The 23,708-nt window shown below is 50.1% G+C and overlaps 15 protein-coding genes across 15 annotated transcripts; 8 read left to right on the top strand and 7 right to left on the bottom strand.

The window, feature by feature from the left end:
• Nucleotides 1-85: 85 nt before the first annotated feature.
• On the top strand, nt 86-1,927 carry SAICODRAFT_26037 (uncharacterized protein; the record flags this gene model as incomplete). The annotated part of the gene is made up of 2 exons (XM_019166904.1): nt 86-116; nt 168-1,927. The coding sequence occupies 2 exons, from the start codon at nt 86-88 to the stop codon at nt 1,925-1,927; spliced, it is 1,791 nt and encodes a 596-aa protein (XP_019023475.1).
• A 1,015-nt stretch (nt 1,928-2,942) lies between these two features.
• SAICODRAFT_93876 (ALG6, ALG8 glycosyltransferase) lies at nt 2,943-4,699 on the bottom strand (the record flags this gene model as incomplete). The annotated part of the gene is made up of 2 exons (XM_019171907.1): nt 4,355-4,699; nt 2,943-4,300 (listed from the first exon to the last, which is right to left on the bottom strand). The coding sequence occupies exons 1-2, from the start codon at nt 4,530-4,532 to the stop codon at nt 2,943-2,945; spliced, it is 1,536 nt and encodes a 511-aa protein (XP_019023476.1). The 5' UTR covers nt 4,533-4,699.
• An 88-nt stretch (nt 4,700-4,787) lies between these two features.
• On the top strand, nt 4,788-5,706 carry SAICODRAFT_66328 (uncharacterized protein). Its single transcript, XM_019170220.1, has 2 exons — nt 4,788-5,043; nt 5,097-5,706. Exons 1-2 carry the CDS (start codon nt 4,815-4,817, stop codon nt 5,486-5,488), a joined length of 621 nt encoding a protein of 206 aa, XP_019023477.1. The 5' UTR covers nt 4,788-4,814; the 3' UTR covers nt 5,489-5,706.
• Nucleotides 5,707-5,801: 95 nt separating this feature from the next.
• SAICODRAFT_66329 (ran GTPase activating protein 1) lies at nt 5,802-7,159 on the top strand. Its single transcript, XM_019170221.1, has one exon. The coding sequence runs from the start codon at nt 5,852-5,854 to the stop codon at nt 7,061-7,063; it is 1,212 nt and encodes a 403-aa protein (XP_019023478.1). The 5' UTR covers nt 5,802-5,851; the 3' UTR covers nt 7,064-7,159.
• On the bottom strand, nt 7,140-10,610 carry SAICODRAFT_81674 (RhoGAP-domain-containing protein). Its single transcript, XM_019171247.1, has 4 exons — nt 10,521-10,610; nt 8,882-10,467; nt 8,607-8,797; nt 7,140-8,546 (listed from the first exon to the last, which is right to left on the bottom strand). Exons 1-4 carry the CDS (start codon nt 10,581-10,583, stop codon nt 7,339-7,341), a joined length of 3,048 nt encoding a protein of 1,015 aa, XP_019023479.1. The 5' UTR covers nt 10,584-10,610; the 3' UTR covers nt 7,140-7,338.
• Nucleotides 10,611-10,744: 134 nt separating this feature from the next.
• On the top strand, nt 10,745-11,471 carry SAICODRAFT_133869 (uncharacterized protein). Its single transcript, XM_019165452.1, has 2 exons — nt 10,745-11,401; nt 11,468-11,471. Exon 1 carries the CDS (start codon nt 10,883-10,885, stop codon nt 11,330-11,332), a length of 450 nt encoding a protein of 149 aa, XP_019023480.1. The 5' UTR covers nt 10,745-10,882; the 3' UTR covers nt 11,333-11,401; nt 11,468-11,471.
• On the bottom strand, nt 11,316-11,763 carry SAICODRAFT_46033 (defender against cell death 1; the record flags this gene model as incomplete). Its single annotated transcript, XM_019168838.2, has 3 exons — nt 11,316-11,382; nt 11,468-11,531; nt 11,583-11,763. Coding segments are annotated over 3 exons (312 nt in total), but the record flags the coding sequence as incomplete, so codon positions are not given.
• Nucleotides 11,764-12,138: 375 nt separating this feature from the next.
• On the top strand, nt 12,139-13,758 carry SAICODRAFT_19935 (UBC-like protein). The gene is made up of 5 exons (XM_019166181.1): nt 12,139-12,221; nt 12,277-12,699; nt 12,750-12,991; nt 13,052-13,337; nt 13,387-13,758. Exons 1-5 carry the CDS (start codon nt 12,188-12,190, stop codon nt 13,701-13,703), a joined length of 1,302 nt encoding a protein of 433 aa, XP_019023482.1. The 5' UTR covers nt 12,139-12,187; the 3' UTR covers nt 13,704-13,758.
• A 136-nt stretch (nt 13,759-13,894) lies between these two features.
• Nucleotides 13,895-14,980, bottom strand: SAICODRAFT_42575 (uncharacterized protein; the record flags this gene model as incomplete). Its single annotated transcript, XM_019168705.1, has 1 exon — nt 13,895-14,980. A coding segment is annotated over one exon (1,086 nt), but the record flags the coding sequence as incomplete, so codon positions are not given.
• Nucleotides 14,981-15,449: 469 nt separating this feature from the next.
• SAICODRAFT_133906 (uncharacterized protein) lies at nt 15,450-16,683 on the bottom strand. The gene is made up of 3 exons (XM_019165453.1): nt 16,369-16,683; nt 15,715-16,316; nt 15,450-15,650 (listed from the first exon to the last, which is right to left on the bottom strand). The coding sequence occupies exons 1-3, from the start codon at nt 16,399-16,401 to the stop codon at nt 15,572-15,574; spliced, it is 714 nt and encodes a 237-aa protein (XP_019023484.1). The 5' UTR covers nt 16,402-16,683; the 3' UTR covers nt 15,450-15,571.
• On the bottom strand, nt 16,614-17,898 carry SAICODRAFT_93897 (Aldo/keto reductase; the record flags this gene model as incomplete). The annotated part of the gene is made up of 4 exons (XM_019171908.1): nt 17,656-17,898; nt 17,414-17,600; nt 16,979-17,361; nt 16,614-16,925 (listed from the first exon to the last, which is right to left on the bottom strand). Exons 1-4 carry the CDS (start codon nt 17,821-17,823, stop codon nt 16,614-16,616), a joined length of 1,050 nt encoding a protein of 349 aa, XP_019023485.1. The 5' UTR covers nt 17,824-17,898.
• An 823-nt stretch (nt 17,899-18,721) lies between these two features.
• On the top strand, nt 18,722-19,284 carry SAICODRAFT_26046 (uncharacterized protein; the record flags this gene model as incomplete). Its single annotated transcript, XM_019166905.1, has 2 exons — nt 18,722-19,016; nt 19,052-19,284. 2 exons carry the CDS (start codon nt 18,722-18,724, stop codon nt 19,282-19,284), a joined length of 528 nt encoding a protein of 175 aa, XP_019023486.1.
• Nucleotides 19,285-21,695: 2,411 nt separating this feature from the next.
• SAICODRAFT_30805 (uncharacterized protein) lies at nt 21,696-22,355 on the top strand. Its single transcript, XM_019167765.1, has one exon. It carries the CDS (start codon nt 21,858-21,860, stop codon nt 22,320-22,322), a length of 465 nt encoding a protein of 154 aa, XP_019023487.1. The 5' UTR covers nt 21,696-21,857; the 3' UTR covers nt 22,323-22,355.
• A 110-nt stretch (nt 22,356-22,465) lies between these two features.
• On the bottom strand, nt 22,466-22,980 carry SAICODRAFT_30806 (uncharacterized protein). The gene has a single exon (XM_019167766.1). The coding sequence runs from the start codon at nt 22,749-22,751 to the stop codon at nt 22,587-22,589; it is 165 nt and encodes a 54-aa protein (XP_019023488.1). The 5' UTR covers nt 22,752-22,980; the 3' UTR covers nt 22,466-22,586.
• A 25-nt stretch (nt 22,981-23,005) lies between these two features.
• SAICODRAFT_30807 (uncharacterized protein) lies at nt 23,006-23,497 on the top strand. The gene has a single exon (XM_019167767.1). The coding sequence runs from the start codon at nt 23,169-23,171 to the stop codon at nt 23,445-23,447; it is 279 nt and encodes a 92-aa protein (XP_019023489.1). The 5' UTR covers nt 23,006-23,168; the 3' UTR covers nt 23,448-23,497.
• Nucleotides 23,498-23,708: the final 211 nt, after the last annotated feature.

Below are 23,708 nucleotides of genomic sequence, written 5' to 3' on the forward strand. Positions count from 1 at the left end.
AGGGAGTGTGGCCGTGCGCATGAGGCGGACCCAAATTTCGAGATACCGAAGAAGCGCTGTATTCGGATCATTGCAGGCTTTGAAGATGGCAACAGTAGATCAGGTTGTCGAGCCAGGTGAGTGTCGTCTCTGGATCTGTCAAAGACCATGTGTTGATGCCCCTATAGTGTCGCCTGTGAAGAAACCCGCTATCGATCCCTCCGTTGCGGTCGAAAAGAGAATATTCGTCGGTGGACTGACGCCCTCAATCCCCGTATCAGATATCGAATCACGTCTGAAAACGTTCGGTCAAATACTGAAGCCAGTTGAACTCGTCAACAAGAACGATGTGCAGATATTTGCGTACACAACCATTAACATCACCGGCGCACAATGGGGGAAACTACGACAATACCTGAATGGATCAAAGTATAAGGGTGCGACACTACGGATAGAGGAAGCGAAACCGAGTTGGAAGGATGTTAGGGAGAAGGAGGTTGAGAGGGAGAGGGTGAACCCAACGGCGGTCTTCCCGCACCCTAGGAAGAAGCGGAAATATGATTCTGAAGTCGAGTACGGACGAGAGGTGGATAAGATTGACGTGTTAATGACGGATGGAGCGGTGAAGAAGGAATCGACCAAGTGGGTGCGAGGACGGTATGGACGTGCGATTGCGTTGATGCATGTGTATGACCAGAAGAAGAATCAAAGGAAGCTGGTATTTGACCCGAGGAAGCAGAGAGATTTCTTGGTGAAGTTGTGGGGAAATTCAACGACTGGAGATATCACCTGGCAATACGACGAGGAGCGGGATTGCTGGGTCGATTCACATGGGCGGGAAAGGGCAGAGTTGCCGTTAGAGGCCGCACCGAGGGATATTACACAAGCCCGAACAATTGGCGAACGAGCAGGTCATATCGAAGAAGCCCCAGCACCTATTTCAGCACCCGCTCGGGACGCAGAACCTGAACAGCTGCCAGATCGTGTATTAGCCAAACTCGCCGAAGAAGCCTTAAAGAAGGTCGATCGCCCATCGTGGATCGATGAAGACTCCGACGACGAACCCATCCATCACAAAGAACGCGGATTCGAACTCGTAAACACCCACGACCCCAGCCTCGTCGAACATCTCGACGAAGACGAAGCGGCCGCAACAGCACGTATCGCGGCCGAAAAATCGAAGAACTTGGATATTCTGAAAGGTCTCATTGGTGCGGAGCAGGTGGAGGAGGTACAGGAACGGAAGGAGAGGGAGAGGGCAAGGGTTGTTGAGAAGAGTTGGAGTGGGATTGCGAGGTTTGATCCGACGGCTGAGGATGCGGAGCAGTATGAGGCTCACTCAGAGGAAGAGGAGGAGGAGGAGGAGGAGGAGGTGCCGGTGTTGCGGGCTGAGGAGAAGGAGGATGGGGAGGAGGGTGATGCTGTGGCGCGCTTGGCTGGGTCTGCGATGCCCAAGGTGAGCCAGGAGATTGATTCGGCGGTTAATGTTGGAAACTTGAAGACGATGTTCACACCCGGAGAAGCCGATACTGGGTTCTCGCTTTTCGGAGGCGCCAATTTGGATTCGGATATCGACGAAGACGGCGAAGAGGAGGAGGAAGAGACCTACGACGAACCTGCAGCCGAGCCCGTACACGCCTCAGTCGACACCAGCAATTATCGTGTCGCAAACTCCGTCCCACTGTCAAACAAGCGTGGATGGCTCCCCTCAAACCCACACAACCAAAATTACCTCTTCTTCCCGCACTACGGTACGAATCTGGCGAGCCGGTCCGTGTTCCATGATGCTGGAAAGGTATTCTGGCGGACGAAGTCGGAGGAAGAGATTAGAGAGGCGTGGCGAGCGAAGAAGATCGAGTTGACGAGGGACTGGAAGAGTAAACGTCGTGATGCATTGAGGCGGAAGAAGAAGATTGAGGCGAGACGTCGCATGGGTGTAGTGAAATAATCATCTTACAGCATTTACCAAAGGAAAGCAAGGCGTTATTTTATGGTTGTTGGTATTGATATGAGAGTTGCCCACATCCTATAAGAGGACGCAAGGCCTAACGATAATAACAATGGGTCGACGCCGGGGCAGATTATGATATACGCCGATATTGCCCGAACCAGCGGTGCCCGAATTCCCAGTAAACCGATACAAAAGCGCAGAAATCAGAAACAGAAACGCCCAGTAGACTCCCATAAACCCCTTCCGTCCTAACCCGTCCAAATATGAAGCGACTGTGTACGCCATTATCATGTCAATTGGCGTCGCGCCACATAGATGAGTGAGGACAAGCGTTCATTTAGCGGAAGACAGAGTTGATATGTCCGCACGAGCGGCAAGAGCCGAGCATAACGCCTCTGTTGTAGTCAGAGCATCGCTCGCACTTCATCCGACCACCAGTCTTGGAGGGGCGCCGCGTGTGCCTGTCGGGATCGGCGGTCTCTTCAGCGTCGGTGGAACCGGTGTTGGTGGTGGACGAGCGACGCCGGTTATGGTAGATATCGATCTTCGCCAAGAGCTCGTCGCTGTCGTGCTCGGAGAGGGGAGAACGTGAGGGGTCGATGGAGGACATGTAGAGGTTGTCTGGTGTTCTTGGAGAAGTCATTGGTGTGTTGGTGGTGTACGCGGTGGCTGGCCGTAAACGTTCGCTGTTGCCATACCAGTCAGTACGGTGCACAATTGAGGAGGCAACGGCAAAGAAGGACAAACCTGATGTTAGACAGAGAATAGAAATGACAGGTTTGTTTGTTGATAGATGGTTGGGGCGGGGTGTATGCTCCTCTTTATACCGTACAGCATACAGGGCTTATCGGAACGCGCGCAAACGTCAACTGAGTCATTTCCACAAAGGGCGCGCATGCCCAGGTCAAGAGGGCCGTTGCTCCCGAGGAAAGTTGACTCAGTTAGACGAAGGAGATGTTTGCCAGGAGGATGATTACCTTTTTCGTTATATCTTTTGGTATCACGATTTTGTCTACTTCATCTTCTCCTTCACCACAGGCTTCCTCGCTACCTCCCACATCCTCAGCAATGTCCACAGCCAGAATACCACAAATGCCCCAAAGCTCAACGTGACATTTCCAAGCACCCACACATCTGGCCACTTCGCAGGCGGCTCAAAGAACTTCTCTGCTACATGCATTCCCAATATTCCCGCGTAGGTCACGACGTGGACCAACTTCCCAACCCAATTATCCGGGAGACCCCAGAATCCTGCAAGCCAGTTCCACATAAACAGTAGGACGGTATATTGCAGCCCGAGGCCGTCACGGCGGAGGAGAGACCACATGCTGAAGACAGCGACATTGTTGACCCATCCTACCCAAGACTTGCGGTTGTAGTCGTTACCTGATGACGCAAGCAACAATGTTGCAGGCATCAAAGGGAGCAAAACACTCTTCTCATGCACCTGAAACGAAAACAAAAAGAAACCCCATGCAGACGCTGACAGCCCTAACGGCAACAACCTGCGCCGAGGGTAGAGGAAGAGGATCACGCAAGGTGGGAGAATTGCGACGAGTGTTGCCAGGAGGGAGAGACGCTGGAGTTGGGTTGAGGTGAAGAGGGTGCGGAACTTGATGAAGGAGTTTGCGGTACACCAGAAGTTCGCGACTTTATCTTCCCAGAGTCCGCGTGCGAATGGGAAGATGCGGAATAAGGCTTGACCTGTGGTTCCCGTAAGAATGAACGGCGCAAAGAAGATAGCGAACGTGCTGAGAGTTGCGACCCCGAGGATGACGAGACGTTGGAAGTTGAGGCGCGGGAATACGCAGGTGCCGAGGAGGTATGCGAAGATCGCTGGAGCGTAATACAGAGCCATCTGCTTAAAACACAACGCCGCAACAAAGAACACGGAACCGATGACGATCTGATCATTCCACAAAGCGTTCATCGCGACGACGGTGAACCCAAGCATGACGGCATTATACTGAAAGTGCGCATGATCGATCAGGATCAACGCAGGTTGAAGCAGGATCATCAATGCCCACATCCCACGATCAGCAGGAGTGTCTTTCGTATTGTAAATCTTGACGAACGCCCAAACAGCCGGGACGTACACCAAATACTCTGACGCCAATACCGTCGCACGCATGAATACCTTCAAATTGTATTCATCCAATCCTCGGGAGGTGTACAACTCAAACCATGCCGGGTAAATGAGTTTACCGATGAATCCGCACAGCCAAGAATGGTACGCTGTAAGTGGTGGGTAGTCCAAGCCCCACCAATCAAGGTCATGGAAGTACCACTCGCGCATGGGGAGATGGGTGGTGACCTCCATCCAATGTCGTTGAGCCTCGAAGTCTCCGTGCATTGGTGGTGCTTGATACCCTGTAATCCATCAGTCAGTACAAACCCGGGGAGCGTTCTCGACCGATGGCTTACCCGAGTAGGGAGCCAGTCCCACGGCACATCGTATCAGGAATGTGACGAGGAGGATGATTGGGAGGATTAGGTAGTATACCGAGACATTTTGTAGAGGACTAAAAATGTCTTGGAGAGGAGTGCTTCGAGATATCACCGGCGAGGGTTTGCGACTTCTGGGTTTGTGCATTGATGGCATTGTCGTGTCGAGGAGTCCTGATCCGTGCACGTTCGAGCTCGTCGTACGCGTGAGTCCGGGGTATCCGAACTCGGGAAGAGTCAATGGCCACCTCGTTTAACAAAACCAGATTAAAAAGGCATCTTATGTTCTTGTATCAGCTGTAAAAGCACTGTGGTGGTGGTACCCTCGTGCCTACCCTGACCCCCAGGTTCTGGTTGCAGCCGGAAGCGTGTGTGCTCATGTGCCTTAAGTTTCGCCAACAACACTCAAAGACGAGACGCTTCCCCCAACCAACGACTCATGAGGATGGGTCCATCACTAGCCATGGATCTGCCAAATGGTATGCCAGAATCAATATCAGCAAAGAAACGACGGCGAAATGAGAGTTCCTTTTCAGCGTTGTCCAGCAACTTGAAGGAGAACTCGCATGGCCCTTGTTTTTTCAACATTCAGAGTGGCCAAGGAGTAGGGGATAAGATGGAAGAGAAGCTGGAGAATCTGGTACGGATGGAGGAAGATTATACGCAAGGTTAGGTTCATCAACATGCAGCCTATGCGTGCCATACTGACTGTGCGTAATAGTTCATCAACCTTCGTCACCGCTTTCGAAAGCGCCTCTTGCTTTTCCAAAAGCAAAGCGTGTGAGAACATCATTCAGCCCGCAACCAACATTGGAAGAATCAGCCACTACCCCTACTGGCACAAGCACTCCGCCACTACGGGGCACTGTCAACCGGTGTCACACTTGCTTTCGAGCAAATGGTCCTATGCTGAAGGTCGCCGACAGCTGCGCGATCTGTCAGAAGAAGACGTGTGTGATCTGTCTACGGACATGCTCGCAAGGCGAGAGATGTGCCGCTAGAGAAGGAAGCGAGTGCGACGAAGAAGGAGCGAAGATTTGCAGAAATTGCTGCGATGAGAAGGGTGCGGAAGGAGATGTCGTGTGTAAGAGGTGTGAGGAGGTCTGGACATGACGCATTGAGATGGAAGGAAAGTATTGAGCATTGGGCAGTTGTGGAAGGCAAGGCATTGGGATATCATGGGCATCGTTACTGGGCGTTTTCTGTCGTTTTCTACGAGGGAGCGGATCTGGCATTCGCATTCGCATTCACCTGCAACAAGAGCAGGGCAAGCAAGGACAGGAGTTATATCTTTATCATCAAATCCAAATCATACAAGACGTCGTAACCCGTTCGCTTCCTGACCCAGAAACACTTAAGTGTCTACTTTTGGCGATGCCCCTGATATCACCAGGGGCAAAAAGTCGGGTCCAAACAAAACACCGCGAAAAGCAACACCGACTCCATAGCATTTATCCCCAATTCCATATCCATACAATGAGCATCTTCTCCCTCGAAGGTCGTGTCCTCAAGCTCGACTCCCGCGCCGACATCGAGCCCCATATCAAGGACCTCCTCGAGAATGCCGACGTTGAAGAAGTACGTCTCAACGGTAACACCTTCGGAATTGAGGCATCTGAGGCGCTCGCCGAGGCATTGAAAGACAAGAAGAAGTTGAAGGTCGTCCAATTCGCCGATATCTTCACCGGCCGTCTCCGTGAGGAGATTCCACCAGCACTCAGCGCAATGCTCACCGCGCTCCTCACTTGCCCCACCCTCCACACCGTCAACCTTTCCGACAATGCTTTCGGCCCTACTGCGCAGGCTCCTCTTGTTGACTTCTTCTCCAAGCACACCCCTCTTGAGCACCTTTACCTCGCGAACAACGGTATGGGACCCCAGGCTGGTTCCCTCATCGCGAACGCATTGGCCGAGTTGGCTGCAGCCAAGAAAGCTGCGGGTCCTGATACCCCTACTTTGAAGACCATCGTCTGTGGTCGTAACAGATTAGAGAACGGATCCATGGAGTCTTGGGCTAAGTGTTTCGCCGCTCACGGTTCATTCGAGGAGATTCGCATGTATCAGAACGGTATCCGTCCCGAGGGTATCGAGCACGTCTTCACTCAGGGTTTGAGCAAGTGCCCCGGGTTGAAGCACGTCGATTTTCAGGACAACACTTTCACCTTGAAGGGTGCGCAAGCTTTGGCGAAGGTCATCGGAGGCTGGTCCTCCCTGAAAGAGTTGAACTTCAACGACTGTTTGTTGTCGGAGCGTGGTGCCCATGCTTTGGCTAAGGCTTTGAGGGAGAACAAGAACGAGAAGCTGGAGATTTTGAGATTACAGTTCAACGAAATTAAGAACACTGGTGTTAAGGAGTTGTTGACCGCGATTAAGTTGTCGCTGCCAGAACTTGAGAAGTTGGAGTTGAACGGAAACACTCTTTCTGAGGAGGACCCTATCATTGAGGAGATCCAGAACTTCTTTGAGGAGCGAGGAAAGGGTGAGCTCGACGAGTTGGACGAGCTTGAGGAGCCTGATTCAGATGAGAGCGAAGAGGAGGAGGACGAGGAGGAGGAAGAAGATGAGGATGAGGACAAGGAGGATGTCGTCAAGGATGCTGACGAGGAAGAGGAGAAGAATGTTGCTCCTGAGCAGGAAAAGTCAGTGGACGACCTTGCTGATGCTTTGGCTTCGAAGGCTACTGTGTAGAGGAGGATAGATGCCCGGGAGTGTAAGCTACAGATAATATGGTACTATTTTAATTCTGCCTAATACATCGCGTCAAGCAATCTCATAACCGCCTTCGCATTCTTCATCTTACACTATCGTATCCAGGAACTACCCCCAAGACCAAGACCCATGGCCAAAAACCCCTTTAGCAACCGTACGCGTCCTCGCCCAAGAAAAAGTGAATGTCAAGTCCAACCCCCGCTACCCTGCAAAAGCAACCCTCTGTGCATATTATATCCAATCAAACACTGATCTCAACTGTGGTATCCGTTACTCCGCTTTTCTCTCTGAGATGACGCCCCATTCGACTCGTAACTATATTGCGTTTTTGGTGAATTGTTCGTTTGTTCGTAACTCAGAACACTGGTTGATGTTCTCCGAGCAGTGCTTTCTTGCTTCGATGCGAATTCCTGGGCGTAGCCGGTGTCAATACGCTGCGGTCGTGGTCGCTGCATGGAGCCAGACGTTGAAGCACCTGTAGTGCCCGAGGACTCTGTGGCGGATTTTGGTGGCCGTGAGAGTGCCTCTTCGCAGCGGCGCAAGATATCTTTCGTCGTCAATTCGGCACTTCCTGAGAACAACTCTTGGTCGTGCAGAAGCATGAGGATATCCTCTGGCACCAATGAAAACTCCTCGTTATACTCAATCAACGAGTGCACTGCTTCGATCGCCAGGAAACTCTCATCCATGGCAGCGTCCTTGCTGTCGGCGTACAAGATGTTGGGCGTAATGACCGTTGCAAGATTGTGGATGTCCATCTTGCTTCCGGATTCTTCGTCGACGTGAGAAAATGAGGCGACCCAGTTAAGGAAGAAAAAGATGATCTCCATCGTATCGCGATGCGGCTTCGGTAGCAAACAACATGTCAGATGTAATACCCGCCTTCGAACATCTTCATCCTCCAACCGTTGCGAAGTGATGAAAAGCTTGTGCAACTTGTGCGTCAGAAGTGGATCGGGAAGATCACGCAAGAACTTCTTCAGTAACGCTGCAAGTTGCACTGGGCCTTCTTCAATTAGCGCATGCGCAGTGTTCTTATCAATTGCATTAGCCAAGTCCTTCAACCTCCGGATGTTTCCGTTCTTCCTGAAAACACCCTCAACAGACATGTCCATTTGCTTCATTGCCGAGATGGCATCATCCACGAAGCTTGGCACGCGCAGACGATTAGGTCCCGCTCCCAACGCTGATTCTGTCCCATCTCTCTCGACGATCACTTCCAATGGTACTGCGAACACACCCTTCTTGTCCTTCTTTTTCTTCTCCGCATTGCCACCCTTGAACGCTTTCCCGAACTTGCCCCAGAATGTCGCCTTCTTCACCTCGATCAAGTCCAATAGCTCTTCAAGGTTGAAACAATCTTTCACCAATTCCGCCAGGGACAGAACGGCAATGTGACGAACAATGAAGTACTCCAGCGCAGACAGCTCAGAGACATATGTTCTCTGACGCATACCCGCCGCTACATGTGCAGGAGTAGTGTCGGTACTGCTACCCGTCCGGTGACCAGGCTGGACGAGACGAGGCTGGTTCGGCGCATTAGACGGTATCTTGCGATGGGTTTGGTGCTTGAACGCATTAGGTCGCTGTTCTCTTGCCTGCTCCGCTGCAACAAGCCTTGGGATATCATCCAGCGTCAAGGTCTTCTCACCCGCGAACGTCGACGCAGTCAACTGTGGTCCCGACTCCTTATCTTCCACGATGCGGAACTGGCTGTTGCGAGCCCGCGAAGACAACGCATTCAACGAATGCTCCAACCTTGGTGAAGTTGATCCTGACCCCGAAGACTCAGCAGACATGCCTTCAGGTCCATCCAAAATCGTCGATTGCCGTGCCCTACGTGCAGAGTTCGCGAGCTTCTCATCCATGCGACTTGACTTCAGTCGGCGAATGTCGTTCAACGTGCTGACGTAAGACCGCGGCTTTGGTTGCACCTGTTCGCCTGCATAGGACCTTGATCGTGATCCTCGTGTCAACAGCGGCGCACCCGTATCCTGCGTATCGATACCATTCGTACTGTCATATCTTTCCAGGTTCGGATCGTCGGAGGTATGTGGCAGTGCTGGACCCTGCCGCAGCAAAGCATACAGCCTGGACAACGCTACTCTCAGAAGGAAGACGAACTGTGTCAGTTTCGTAATGTGCTGGAACCCTGTTCTTGATTCTGGTACCGTGGCACCACATCCTTGACAAAACACCATCTGCTCATCATCACTCCATAGCGCCTCCTGATATTCTCTCTTGAGATTGTTGCTGCATCGAGAACACGACAGACAGTTCAAGTGCCATCTCTTATCGCCGAATTTGGCACAGTCGTCCTCGATGGTAACACCGCATGCTGTACACAAGTCCGATGCGACATCTGCATATTCTGCCGAGACGGACGACGTCACTGATGGAATGGAATCAGCCGCGACATGCTCTTCCTCATCGCCCTTTAATTGGAGCATCTGCGCCAGAAACATCCGGATAGCATGTGACCCTTGATGGTCTCTCTCCAACTTCAACGCCGCTGTCAACGATATCCGAATCAAGATCTTCAAGTAATGCGCTAATCCCGTCACCAAGCTCAGCAATTCCTGTGTAATCCCCAACTTCCGAACACCGGTTTCCTGCGTCTTCGAGAGCAATGCAAAGAACGCGACGATCTTTTTACAAAGCATCTTTGCTTCACGATGATATGGTAGAGTTTTCCCACTCATGCGAAGGAGGGAAGCCTCAAGTTTGTCGATTGAGGCAAACAAGATCTCGACATGACCAATAAACTTCTCCGCCATGACGACACCCTCGATGTATGCGCCATTCGAGACATGCAACAGCATATCACTGATACATGCCGCAGTGGTCTCCTCGTACGATGACAGAACACTCCAAATGCGATATACCTTGTCCTCCATCATCTGTTCCCGTTGACGAACTTCATCAGGCGTAGCCGTATCGACAATTGCAGATTGTGCTTGCTGATCATGCCGGGACGCCAACTTCACATTCCAGAACTTGTGAATCATGTAACACTCCGGATGCCAGTGCTGATTTAGCCCATTCCTGAAGATCTCGACGAATTGCTTTAGAATTGCTGTTTGACATCCATGACACTTCACCGCAAACTTTGTTGAGTAGTGGAAGTGACAGTAGACTTTGCCGTCGTGTTCGTAGTAGGAGTCTTGTGGGCCGAATACAGTTGGACACATGGAACAGGTAAAGTGTTCGATGTGGTATTTGCGATCGAGTGCAGTGATGTAAGAGCCTCGTAGTGCACCTCCGCATGCCTCGCAAAGGAGGTCTAGTCTTCTGAAGTAGTCGGTTTCGCAAAGGGCGTATTGACCACTGCCATCTGCTGCATCGACAGGGAAAAACTTGGAGGCGACAACGCAATTACAGTCCTGTAAGCGTTTGTTAGACAGCCATTGATGAACTCGAAATTCAAGATGCTCACCTTGCATCGGAAGCAATCCAGGTGAAAGGTTCCTCCCAGCGCACGCACGAACTGTTTGGTCATCGGCTTCCCACAAATCCCACATCCCCTCAAAGAAGCATGCTTATTCTCCTGCACATCATTGATTTGCTGCAGAACACCCTGCGAAAGCCTCCTATTCGGTGACGAATGCAGCGGGAGCCCCTCGAAGGTCGTCGTCGCAGTCGGTGGTGGTGTCGCAGTACTCCTCTGCTCCCCTGCCCCCTCCCTGTCCTCCCGCTCCCCCAAAACCGACGCGTCTTCACTTGGTCTTTCTCTCAAACTCGAATCCTTCATGTTTTCCTCGGCATCACGCGCGCTTCCTTCGTGCGCACGTCCCAGCGATGTTGTTGAAGTACGTCGTCCGGCATTCTCGCGGTGGTCAGGCGGCATGGACACGCCTGGATGGAAGAGACAAGGTGGATGATGAGCAGCGTCAATGCGAAATGGTGAAAGGCGATTCTCTCGATGGTTCAACGGTTCGTAGACGACGCAGGGACCCTTCAAGCTTTCAATTAGAATGTGCTGCTGCTACACGCCGTTCCATATGCACGCCCACAAACACGGAGGAGAGGAGGATACTTTTTGTAAATAGTAATGTGCATATATTCAAAACGTATATTTTTAGATGGTATCTTTGGCAAGCACGCCGTACCTTCTTCGACAATTGTGGACGTCGCGGTGCGGTACACCAGCGACACGTCTGTTCGAACCTCGCGCTCGCGTCGCTACAACGACGGGTCTCGCTGCCTCCTGAAGTACCCCGGTTTGACCTCCTCAACCCAAGAAATTAACGACGAAGAAATGCAGAATAACGCTGGCAAAAGCAAAGTCTGCAAACGCTCTATATGCGACTCATTAGTATACGCAATGGTAAGCATGCATTGCCAAAGGAACACCTATCCCACGGCAGAGGACTATATGCATACCTGTTTGGAGAGACACTCTCAAACGTGGCCTTGTTCGCTGGATTCGCCTGAATTCGTAGAGATGCTGTAGAACGTCATTAGTGGCTAATCATACCAACCGATGAAGCAATCATACCTGTCAAAACAAACTGTCCCACAGTTGATGCGAAGCCCGCCAAGAATGCGTTGAATGGGTAATTGCCCACCAAAACACAGTACACAAACTGCAAAACTCCGACTACCACTAAGAAGGCCATGAAAGCATCAAGGATCTTGAGTTTTTGTGGGGTCTTGGTGGTGTATGAATGCCATAAGGTCTTGTAGATCGCGGCGTCAGCAGGGAGGACCTTGGAAAGGACCGGCTGTGCCGAGTTGGAGGTGGCCGCTGGAGAGCTGGGTGCGTCTGCCTTCGCGGCCTTCTTCGATTGAGCTGCTGTTGCCTTTGCCATTGTGATTGTGATGGGCCTTGATCCGACCTTTGGTGTAGTGTTTGGCGAGACTTCAGTACAGCTCGACGCGGATGACTAGCCCGGCCACCGCTGCGGTCCCCTGCGACCGCCTATCGATTACCCGCAGCTGCCGTGGTAGAGTGCGAGTGGACGTCTTGACATCGACGGCATTGACAGAGCAGACGTATCAACGAGCATACATACCCTATAGCTATACCGTTGTCTGCTTGCCATTGAGCCTTCAGACGACATCACCTCCAGACATTCCGGCCATTGATCCCTGCTCTTCGGAATGTCGGCTCCACATCTTCAGCGACTCACGAGAGGTATGGGACGCTTTTGGCTGTGTATGCTGACTTACTGACAACGATGACCGTACAGAGCTCAACGACATCGTTAAAAATCCCGACCACTCAATTCACGTCGAATATAACGACGAAGACCTGACCACCATAAATGCCCTCCTCATCGGCCCCGCATCTACCGCCTACGGTCTGGGCATGTTCGACTTCCGCATGTCCTTCGGTAAAGATTACCCAACAAATCCCCCGAAAGTCGTCATCACCACCACCAATGGCGGCAGAACTCGGTTTAATCCGAATTTATATGCGACGGGGAAGGTGTGTCTGAGTATCCTGGGTACGTGGAGAGGAGAGCCGGGTGAGCAGTGGAGTTCGGCGCATGGAATATCGAGCGTGTTGTTGTCCATTCATAGTCTGATGGGTGATAATCCGTATCTGAATGAGCCTGGGTTTGAGAATTCAATGAATAATCCGGAGCATAAGAAGCAGGCAGACGCATATAGTTCGTTTCCATCGACATCTTGCCTGATCCATGGCTGACAAGTTTTTTAGACAAGAAGATCAGACACGAAACGATAAGAATTTCTGTGTGTCAACGCCTGGAAGGATACCTGGGCATCGACTCCAAAGGCTTGAAGTTACCGGTTGAAAAAGACGACGACTCAATTCCGGTGCGAAGACCTCATCAACCACACGAGGATATATGCAAGCAGATTTTCCTTATGTATTACCAACTCTATCTGGATGCTATAAAGGAAGCGAGCACGGGGGTGAACAAAGGACAGCTCTTTCTCGTGAGTCGCTTGTGTCATACCTACGCTCTGTGTGCGTAGCTGACGGCTGGGTATTCACAGATCACGCGCTTCGAGAGCACTGGCAATCAGATGGCTGGTACATATGATTACGAGTCGCTTGAACGTCGGCTCATAATTATCCGCAAGTTCCTTGATGAGGAAACCGAATCATGGGCAGATGAGGGTCGAAAACTGAAGGAAGTTTGGGGACCGGTGGCCACGCTGCAGAGACAGTATGAAGAGGTTGTGGCGAAGTTACAGAAGGAAAATAATACGATTACGATGGAGTTGGATGAAGGAAGTCCATTGACGTGGACCATGATTTACTTTGGACGGCCGATGACAAGTAAGGTGCCTGTCATGCTTGTTTCGCAACTGCTTACATTTTGTCACAGACCTTGACGGTGGTATGTGGAAAATCCGCATACAATTCAGCTCTCGTTTCCCAGAAGAAGCACCGCGTATACAATTCAAGACCCCCTTCTTCCATCCCAACGTTACCGAAGACGGTGTTCCCTGGCTTGATATTCGAAGAGCCGATCATGTCGAGGATTATATCAAAGCGATCACCAACCTACTTGAGAGGGATGATCCATGTAGTGACCCTTCGACGTTACTGAATCCGGAGGCGTCAAAGATGTATTGGAATGACAGGAAGGAGTACAATCGCAAGTTGAGGCGCGTCGTGAGTCGTTCGATGGAGTACGAATGAGAGCCACTGCATACATATGGTGACGAAGATTGACCTGAGGAACGGGAACTTTGTTTCATGTCATTGTTTCCACTTGCATACTTATTACCCAGCATACCTAGCTATTGATGCTCTTTCTTACTGCAAAAATTCACAATGCGCCGTAACACCAGAAAAATGATCAATCAGTCGGCCTCTCCTCACAAGTTGGCCAACTTCAATTCAAGCTCAGCCTGCAACTTCGTAACAACATCCATAAAACGAGCCCGCATGATCGGGTTAGGCGCATTCGCCGCATCCCGTCTCTTATTTTCAATCGTCGCCTCCAGTTCCGCAATTTCCTCCCTGAGCAACTTCTGGTGCTGTGCCCTTTCTCTCTCCTCCTCGTCCATGCCGGCGTCGTTGTCGTTCTCGTCACCGGAATCACTCTCGCTCCCGCTATCATCGCTCTGAGCAGCTGTACCCGGCGTACGCGCAGGAACTGCGGTACCACCTGGGGTCTGTGCAGGCGTAGATCCTTCCTCCATGAACTCTCGTTCCAGTTCGTCGGCTAGTGCGTCGGGGTCGTAGTCATCTCCGTCGATGTCCACGTCTTCGTCTTCGTGTCCGTAGCCTGATCCGTTAAGCATGTTGTGTGCGTATGGTGATGCTGCTTCGTAATCTGATAATGCGACACTTGACTCCCTCGCCGCTTGGGCTGCATCCATGATGTCGTATTCCACTTTCATTGCTTCCTGATCTGACTGTAGTAATCTCTCCACCTCGCGCTCCGTCGCTTCAATAGTTCTGTTGCTGACTCGCTTCCTGAATCTTCGCTTACGGACCCATTTTAGGGGTGCTGTTAGACCGTGTGGGAAGACGTAGTCTTGTGGTTTCGACGGAAACGCGAGAACGGTGTTTTCGTCTTCGATACGTTCTCCGACGATGAGCATTTGGCAGATGTCGGCGGTTTTGTATAGGGACTTTTTATCGAGGGTTTTGTGAGATTCGATGATCGTTGGTAGGTCCACGAGTTTTGCTGAGTAGAGGTGACCTCTGATAGACACCACTGCGTTCTTGGGGTCTTTGAACTTGATCCAGAAGTGCGCTCCGTTTCCAATAAGCTTCTCTTCGATTGCCTTGCGCAGATAATCACAGTCCTCTCCCGGACGCATCCTCAAAATGAACTGTTCCTCGATATGCGGATCATCTTCACGGTCCGGATCTTCTGAATCATAGCCCAATCCTGGTTCTCGTTGTCGTTTGACTCTGATACGCGGTACTCCTGGCTTGAGCTTCGTCTTGATCTTGATCTTTGGCGGTGGTCGTGCCGGAGTTGCATCTGGCTTAGGAGCCTTGAGCTTGAGCTTGAGCATTGCGGTTCGTCTCTGGACGCGTTGTAGGATGCTTCGATCCTTCCTGAACAACCTCGGTGAACGTACGGACGAGTGGCGCGGGGTGTGGCTGGTGCATCGCAGGGTGCGTACGAGCCGGTATCGATAACAACCTTCCTCGAACCTTGGGAAGCTGAACGGCAACACGGAGGTAACGCAACGGCAATGGCAAATCCTCTGAACAGTAGGGCTGTCTCCCGTCTAACAATAGGATTCATCTGACCACGGTTATGCAGCTCTGACGATCGAGGAAATGCTGGGGGAGGAGATCATGATGAACCAACAGCTGATAGAAGAATACAAGCGACGACAAATGATGAACAGCTCAACACTAGACCACATGAAAAACAAACTCAAAGGTGAAAACAAACTGTGGCTCAACCTCGACACCAATTTCATCAAGCTACCACGAGACAAGGCGCAAGAAGCAGTGGAGCAAAATCAGAACCACCTGGATGAGGAGATCAACCGACTGCTAGGGATTGTGCGGAAGAATAAAGCGGAGATGGAGGAGATTCAGAAGTCCGGGGAGACGAGTAAGGGATTTCTGTTACGAGAGTTGAAGGAGGCGGAGGATCCTGATAGGGAAGTGGTGCTATGATCATTTCAATATCGAGAACAATCGATAATATCCCGGTTCATCAACCACTTTGCCATACCGCGGATCAAATTCGCCTGTGTGCTCTTGCATGTCGATGTAGCTTTGCAGATTGTTCGTATGCTCGCTTGTGAAGATCGCACGATACGGTGGTGGAGGCTGTTTGTAGCGTGAGGGGTCATCAGGTGACACATGCTGATGTGTTGCAGCTACCGCATGGGTGATCTCTACCTCTCCTTCCTCTGTAGCTATTGGACGATGTCCCTCCGTGTAAGCTGTTACGAACATATGACTTCGATCGCTGGCGAAGTGCTTCAGATACTCTACGGCTGGAATGATTCGGAAGAGCCGATGAAACCGCTCCGGCAACTCGACTTCAGGCGCGAATGTCGCTTCATAATGTGCTTCAAAAAGGGTGGGGAATGGCAAGGTAGTGTCGAAATCGTAAACGTAGGATCCTGACGTCGTTTTGTAGACCAGGAAGACATGGTAGTCCCAGATGACTGGATATCCCGACCGATCCTCATTCAGGCGCATGAACCATACTGGAACTGTCTGCTGTGAGTTTGACAGAAATACGACGTAAATCGAATTGATTTCTGCTGGGTTCTTCTCGGCAATCGTCCGTGCAAGGTTGTATACGTTCTCTTCGCAATAGAAGGGCTAAAGAAACGGTCAGCACAGAACTCCTTATACTTGACCTGAGAACGAGTACAGTGTATATGATGTCTTCTTTTCTGAGGAGCATGTGGTCGTTCGCTGTTGGACGTTTCGTTGGGACGGACGTACTTCAGCGATATACCGGTAGCTGCAGCTGCATGCAACCTTATTCTATGAAGGCGGGAAAGATAGGTTGGATATTATTGCTAACTTCTCAAGTTGATGAAGAACAAAGGAATTTGGGGAGAAAGGTTTAAGGTCGTACGGCTTCCATTCCTGATAGACCTAAGTTGCGGCAAATCACGAGGCAGTGTCTGCGCCAGAATCGCTTTTGATGGTGCCCGGCATGATGCCCTCGAGAAAGGCGTGTGAAGGCCTTTCGTCCTCGGCCAAGTCCCACAAGCTATTTGCAACTTCGGCGAGCTCATCCGGCAGTTTTCCTGCGTCGACGTAGTTCAAGCTCTGTTCAAGTTGAGTTTTCGTTGAAAAGCCAAGAATAACTGCATCTCCATGTTCTGCCGAAAGAGCGCTGTGGTAGCGGATCCAACGCAGGGCAATCTCTACCGTTGACATCTTGTGCTTCTCAGCCGCCCTGTTGAGCACCTTCAGAGCCTGTTACAATAATGTCAGCTACATGCATCAATCCAAAACCATTAGACGATGACCTCAAAGTAGGTACCGTGCGAGAACCACTTCTTATAAATTTGGCGCAACACAACCTGCGACCTTCCGAACTCGTCCTTGTCCATGTCATCCTTACTCTTGAACTTCCCAGACAATAATCCCGCACCGAGAGGGCTAAAGGCATGGAACGCCATACCATTCTCACGAAGAAGAGAAAAGAGGCCGTCGGACTCGGCGGCGCGCCCGAGGGCATTGTAGTTGCCCTGGTACACTGTGGGACGGATGTACTTCTTTTTGTCGCAGATACTGAGGATTTTGCGGACGTCGGCTGTGGAATAGTTGGAGATACCGAATTTCTCGAAGAAGGCGTGCTCGTAGAGGTGGTTGATGGCCTTGAGAGTCTCCTCCAAGGGAGTAGCAGCGTCTGTGCATATCTCAGCACTCCACGTTATCCAATTGCGGGCCAAAGCCTGTACCTGGAGCGTGTAGAAAGTAGACATGTACCTTCTCTGTCTGCAGAGCTTTTAATGACTCTTGCATCCTCGCACAGACGTTCTCGGCATTGAAACCGCCCGGAACTCTTGGGTGAACCTTGGTGTTGACGAGTATGCCTTGTTCCCCAAGATTCATGTGACCGAGTAATTCCTCAGATGCACCCCGGCCCTGGAAGGATTCGTGGTCAGATCCAGCACCCAAGGGCAAAGGACCTCAATCTTACGTAGTTGCGTGCAGTGTCAAGTTCATTATGGCCGTACGATTTGAAGAGATCAATGGCTTCCCGGGCTTCCTCAACGGTTGTCATACTTTCAATGGCTTTCGGTCCCGTATCCTGACCGAAGGCGCCGGTACCGAGGATGATCTTGACGTTGTCGGATGTGTTGGGCATCGTGATTTCAGTTGAGCTTCAACAGAGGTTCTCTTTAAAATCGGGAAGGAGGTGAAGGGTATCTTATAAGGCTCGACCGGACCGATACAATGTCCGTCTCCGACCGCCGCGCAGATCAGTTCGGTACTGCTGTGTGCAAAATTCTTGACGCGGCGCATTTTACCGCCTATCTGCGCGGGGATAGTTTCATGAACCCCCCCATCTTCATAGACAAGGCTTGGGAGGGCGATTTCAGGGTTGAAGTCGATAGATCAGACTCTGAGGAATCGATAGATGTCCTCGAAACGCGTGTAGTACCGTTTCTCATAGAGCTGTGACATTATGAAGGATTTCGGCCTGGGTGCATGATGTTTCATGAATATGCATGAAAACATCGAAAACACTCTCTGGACCCACAAACCTCAAAAACTGTTAAAATCATAGAAACCACAAACAGAACATGTTCATCCAAGCTCCCTCTATCTCATGGAACCCAGAGCTGCAGCCGTAGTGCCTTCCAGGGTCCGTTTCTTTCTTATAACTGAAAACATATTTTCAGCATGAAGTGACTGAGGGAGGCCTTGTGGCCCAAAACCGGTGGCACGACGTGATTGCTAAGGATAGGTATGATCAGTTTGAACCCTTACTCGACCTCCAAGGCCTTTATCTATGTTGTTTGAGGGGTTTTTGTCATATGGAGTTTGCGATTCGCGCGCACATGGGAAAGTTATGTCAAGAATTTTGCACACAGCAGTACAACTGTGCACGTTTTGGTCATTATGCTCGAGACTGTGAGACGCAAAAGCATAACAACACCAACAACAACAGGAGTCAAAACACGACAAGGCAGGCGGGAAAAGGTCAGGGTCAGTAGGGTGGGGTTGCACCTACTGATCAGAAAGAGGTCCCCGTGCTGGCTATGCATGCTGTGAAATTGGAAGAAAAGGATACAGCCAAAGGTGCCATTGGAAATACAGAAATCGATATAGTTACCCAAGCGCCTGGTATTGCGCCGACTATCCCCACAGTTGATCACGTTGAAGCGCCTTGGAGGAATACATCAAGAGATGACTTGATATGGAAAGGAGTGTCCAATTGTCTGGCAGAAACAGGATGTGATATGGCCAGTGACGACAATGGAGCTACCAACAACGATGCCGAGGACAAAATGCCGGATCGCAGAAGAACCCCCGATGTGTTGGGGATTGCAAATCGTAACCAGGTGTGATGATACTCGACACTGGTGCAGAAACTTATATGATATCGCGAAGATACGCTGAAAACCCAGGTATCAAGACTCGCGCGATTCAACCTATGCCAATCAGGCGGGCAACCACAACAGCAGACGATAAGAAGCAGTTTGTCAGTGAAGTCACTGAAGCTGTTGAGTTACAGATTGGGAGCATACGAATACGGAAAGCTTTCTATGTGGCAGATGCAGAACATGATAATATGTTGCTGGGTGCACCCTTCTTCGCCTAATTCAATCCCACTTTCGATTGGGCTCATCAAACAGTGACTTTGTCGGATGGATCAAGGAGTGATATTCTTCCACTGTTTGATGACGAGAGTGACCCAGAAGAAGAACACCCAATGGAGATTGATATGATTGGACGTTCGGGATTCAAGAAGGCAGTTCGGAACTTAACATCTGAAGAAGTTATGGTCATGTATCTGGTGGAAACTCCTTTGACAAAACCCAAACCAAAAGATGGCAGTCCCAACTTCATCATGAGAGATTGGTGATGTTTTCCCTGCAGATCTACCAGTGGGAGAGCCAATGGATCAACATGTGGTTCATCACATCGATGAAGTTCAGGGAGCTACACCACAGTACAGGGGCATATACCGGTTGTCCAAACCAGAATTGGATGAATTATATGCCCAGATACAAGCTCTGCTCAAAAACGGCAAAATACAACCATCTGTGAGTCCTTATGGTGCGCCAGTCCTTTTCGTCAAAAAGAAGGATGGCAAACTCAGGATGTGCATTGACATCAGAGCACTGAACTCTCAGACAATTCGGAATCGTTATGCTCTTCCTCGGATTGATGAAATCACAGATTGGTTTCATGGAGATTGTTGGTTTTCAAAGATCGACCTAAAGTCGGGATATTACCAAATCATGATTCACCACAAAGATCGATTCAAGACTGCATTCAACACACACTATGGACATTATGAATGGATTGTGATGCCATTTGGATTGACAAATGCGCCAGCAACTTTCCAGACCCTCATGAATGACATTTTCAGAGATGTGTTGGATGATTATAAGTTCGTCTTGGTCTACTTGGATTATATCATGACATACTCTCGCTCCAGGGAGGAACATGAGGACACTTGCGCTTTGTGCTCAACAAGTTGAGAGAACACAAGTTGTATGCCAATGCTGACAAGTGCGAGTTCTTCAAGACAGAGGTTGAGTACTTGGGGCATATGATCAGTGCTGAAGGGGTACAACCTACTGAAGCCCTTACAAAGGCTATTATGGAATTTCCACAACCAAAGACGATGAAACAACTAAAGTCCTTTGTTGGTTTGGTGAACTATTACAGGACCTTTTACCTGGACGATGAGATGCAGCATGCCTTTGAGAAGGTCAAGGTTGCACTGTCAACCAGACCTGTTCTCAAGATCCCAGACCCAGAGGAGGACTTTGAGGTTTATGCAGATGCGTCTGAAGATGCAAAAGCGATTGGAGCAGTGTTGATGCAAAAGGGTCAGCCTGTTGCCTATGAGTCCAGGAAGCTCAACGTACATGAGTTGAACTACCCTGTACATGACAAGGAGATGTGTGCTATAATGCATGCTTTTACGAAGTGGCGACATTTCTTGTTGGGAAAACCATTTAAGGTATACACTGATCATCGGTCATTGGTATACTTCAAAACTCAAAAGCACCCGAATCAAAGACAACTAAGGTAGCAAGAGGAAGCAGCAGACTACGACTGTGAGTTCCTCTACAAACCAGGCAAAACCAATGTTGTTGCCGATGCTTTGTCCAGGATTCAGATCGATCAGATACACATCGATCCACAATGTCCGCTATCTACAGAAGAACTGAAGACAAAACTGCGCAAGGACTATCTTTCAAGAGGCGAAGATGCTGTTAAAGGGATCTTCAAAAGTGTGGAGGAAAAGGGCGGCGAAACTGATTGACGGTTGACTGACGACGGTTTGCTCTATTTCCGAACTGATGAGATCAGTCCTTGGAGATTGTGCCTACCAGAAGGCCCATTCAGGAAATCGGTCCTACATGATTGCCATGATGCACCATTTGCTGGGCATCCTGGGATTAACAGGACTTATTCGTTGATCGCACGGGCGTATTATTGGCCTGAGATGGGGAGGGATGTGAGGAGTTATGTGAGATCTTGTGATGCCTGTCAACGGCACAAACACTCCAACACAAAACCAGTTGGGTTGTTACAACCGTTACCCATCCCTCATTCGCCATGGTCGTCAGTTTCGATGGATTTTGTGGGACCAATGCGGAAAACGAAAAAGGGAAATGACTTCTGCATGGTTGTTGTGGACCGATTCACTAAGATGGCTCATTTTATCCCTACAACAATGAATGTTGACGGTATGGGAGCAGCCAACCTCTTCATCAACAATATTGTGCGATTACACGGCTGTCATACGTGTGTGAACATCTCGTTTAGCAGAGTTAGATTAGTTGGCATATGGTTTGATTACTGCGCATGAGTTTGATGAGCTGGTGTAACACCTCGTCTTACTTAGATTGCGTGAGTCATTTAGTTATGGCACGGCACCGGCGTCATAACTCATCATGACGTACACTTGGACGTACACTCGGACGTACATGGAAAACTATATAAGCCAGGCCTTATGCCACCTTAGGATACTCATCCAATACAACCTTCTCTTCGAGTATATCACAGTTTCTGAGATCCTCTCATAGAGACTTACCCCAGCCAGTGGTACGTCTGACATCTGGTAGCATCGGCATTCAGTTACTTCGACATACTCGAACACCTGGTCTTCAGTTACTCTCTCGTTGAGACTACACTTTGACTGAGTACAACATCATGTCAACTTCGACTAGTCAACCATTGGATCCTAGTCGCCCGCCGACCTTGACTGTGGAACAAGCAGCAGAGTTGAATGGTTTGGTGGAGGCTGCGTTGACGCTGGTTGGCACGACGGCAGGGCAGTCTGGTCTGACTCAAGATGAGTTGGCGTTGCGGAGGAGTGAGGCGAGGGATGCGACCATTGCTCAGTATTTGGCACAGCGCGGCTTGCCTGAGAGTACTGATATGTTCGCCCTCAACAACCCTCTTCCAACAGAGGTTACGCTGCCTACGCAATCACCCATGACTCAACAAGTCCCTGGTCAACAACCCTTTGGCGATCAACATACCTTCACCCAACAACCGTCCGTTAGTCAACAAGTACCTCAACAACAGGTACCTTTGCAACAACCTCCCAGTATGTTTGTTCCTCCGATGACAGGTGCGCAGCCCATACCTTGCAACGTCATATTCTTGTTCTAGGATTCTGGATCGCTACTGTCTTGGAAAACGTGTATAAAGATGAGATCTGGTGAGGTTTGTCATTGAAACAGGGGCTGCGTGAACCCTGCGTCGATTATGCGCGTCAGCTATGAACTCCATGGCGCGCGGCGGATACCTCAGCAGCACAACAAAGAAAATACCTCAGATAAGGTCGGATCGAGCTGAGAATTGGTGGCAAGGGATAACAAAGCCCTACGATTACGATTACGAAATCTTTTCAGCGATCCGACGCTTGGATCAACACTATACAACGTTCACGGTCTTTTTTTCAAATTGGACGCTACGGAGTCGGGAAGGGGTGCAATCGATGCGCCTGAGTGAGACAAACCGAATGGTACCACTCCCATTGCCATACGACGTCATACGCTTGAGATATCGTGGGAAAATCGAAACATCGGGAGCGGACATCGTATGATGGGATACACATCCAATCAAACTCTGCTGAGAGTGAGTCGTATGTGAAGACTATCTACGTCTCCAACCTACGTTGATTTTCGCCCTATCTCTTGGAGGGGGAGGGTATATAAGGGGGGGACGAACCACCCTTCTCTGAGATCCTCAGACAGCAGACAGCAGACTACAATACAACAGCAACAACAACCACAACAACAAGTACAACATCGATGGACGACTTGGTGATCTTTTTGGTATCAATGACACTGTGTGGGGAGACTTGGACAACATCTTGTGGGACGATTTCCTTAGGAGCGACAAACCTGAACAATAGACAAGTTTGCGAGTGTGATTGACAATGTGTAACACCTTCCTAAGCTCCTTCTTCCTCCCAAGAAAGCTGTATTGCTCAAACACATCACCTATTACAAGATGAATGGGCACCAGCGCAAATGGAAGAAGCCCAAGAATCGTTGCCCCAAGGGTGATGTGTTTGAGCAATACGGTTTTTTTGGGAGGAAGAAGGAGCTTAGGAAGGTGTTACACATTGACAATCACACTCGCAAACTCGTCCATGGCAGGAGGATCACCTACTATGAGGTGGAATGGGAGAGTGATGAAGGCAAGCCTGATTCGTCGTGGGAGAGTTGCAAAAGGTTGCACAAGTGTGCTGTGGCAAAACACTTGTACAGGATTGGCAACAGGTTTTGAAGAAACTGCCTCCTTTCTTTCTGTTGGTACGAGTTTTTTATTCTAGTTAGTACCGTTTAGAGGGGGGAGAGTGTAGTGTGTCGAACCACACTACGGATTCTACAGGTACGTCGTACCTGGTTTTAATTCTATTGTACCGGCTTCGGTGAGTATCGGCTTCGGTGAGTACCGGCTCCGTTGGGGAACGGCTTCGTTGGGGAACGGCTTCCTAGAAGCCGGTACAGAACTTTACTATATAAAGGGGAGGTTTGGGTAGCTTTT

The sequence above is a fragment of the Saitoella complicata genome, assembly GCF_001661265.1.
Source record: "Saitoella complicata NRRL Y-17804 unplaced genomic scaffold SAICOscaffold_15, whole genome shotgun sequence".
NCBI lineage: Eukaryota > Fungi > Ascomycota > Saitoellomycetes > Saitoellales > Saitoellaceae > Saitoella > Saitoella complicata.

Excerpts from the sequence above, each read along its gene's own strand:
- SAICODRAFT_19935 (XM_019166181.1), top strand. The coding sequence starts at position 12,188 with ATGTCGGCTCCACATCTTCAGCGACTCACGAGAG. Across the intron at positions 12,222-12,276 it reads TCTTCAGCGACTCACGAGAG|AGCTCAACGACATCGTTAAA; the intron begins GTATGGGACGCT and ends ATGACCGTACAG. Across the intron at positions 13,338-13,386 it reads CTTTGGACGGCCGATGACAA|ACCTTGACGGTGGTATGTGG; the intron begins GTAAGGTGCCTG and ends ATTTTGTCACAG.
- SAICODRAFT_133869 (XM_019165452.1), top strand. The coding sequence starts at position 10,883 with ATGTTGTTGAAGTACGTCGTCCGGCATTCTCGCGGTGGTCAGGCGGCA.
- SAICODRAFT_81674 (XM_019171247.1), bottom strand. The coding sequence starts at position 10,583 with ATGACCAAACAGTTCGTGCGTGCGCTGGGAGGAACCTTTCACCTGGAT. Across the intron at positions 10,468-10,520 it reads TGGATTGCTTCCGATGCAAG|GACTGTAATTGCGTTGTCGC; the intron begins GTGAGCATCTTG and ends AAACGCTTACAG. Across the intron at positions 8,547-8,606 it reads TAATGCGCCGAACCAGCCTC|CGGCGGGTATGCGTCAGAGA; the intron begins GTCTCGTCCAGC and ends CTGCACATGTAG.
- SAICODRAFT_66328 (XM_019170220.1), top strand. The coding sequence starts at position 4,815 with ATGAGGATGGGTCCATCACTAGCCATGGATCTGCCAAATGGTATGCCA. Across the intron at positions 5,044-5,096 it reads GGAGGAAGATTATACGCAAG|TTCATCAACCTTCGTCACCG; the intron begins GTTAGGTTCATC and ends TGTGCGTAATAG.
- SAICODRAFT_30805 (XM_019167765.1), top strand. The coding sequence starts at position 21,858 with ATGTCAACTTCGACTAGTCAACCATTGGATCCTAGTCGCCCGCCGACC.
- SAICODRAFT_30807 (XM_019167767.1), top strand. The coding sequence starts at position 23,169 with ATGAATGGGCACCAGCGCAAATGGAAGAAGCCCAAGAATCGTTGCCCC.
- SAICODRAFT_66329 (XM_019170221.1), top strand. The coding sequence starts at position 5,852 with ATGAGCATCTTCTCCCTCGAAGGTCGTGTCCTCAAGCTCGACTCCCGC.
- SAICODRAFT_30806 (XM_019167766.1), bottom strand. The coding sequence starts at position 22,751 with ATGTCCGCTCCCGATGTTTCGATTTTCCCACGATATCTCAAGCGTATG.
- SAICODRAFT_133906 (XM_019165453.1), bottom strand. The coding sequence starts at position 16,401 with ATGCTCCTCAGAAAAGAAGACATCATATACACT. Across the intron at positions 16,317-16,368 it reads AAGAAGACATCATATACACT|CCCTTCTATTGCGAAGAGAA; the intron begins GTACTCGTTCTC and ends CCGTTTCTTTAG. Across the intron at positions 15,651-15,714 it reads ACAGGCGAATTTGATCCGCG|CACCACTTCCCTATCAGGAT; the intron begins GTATGGCAAAGT and ends AAATGATCATAG.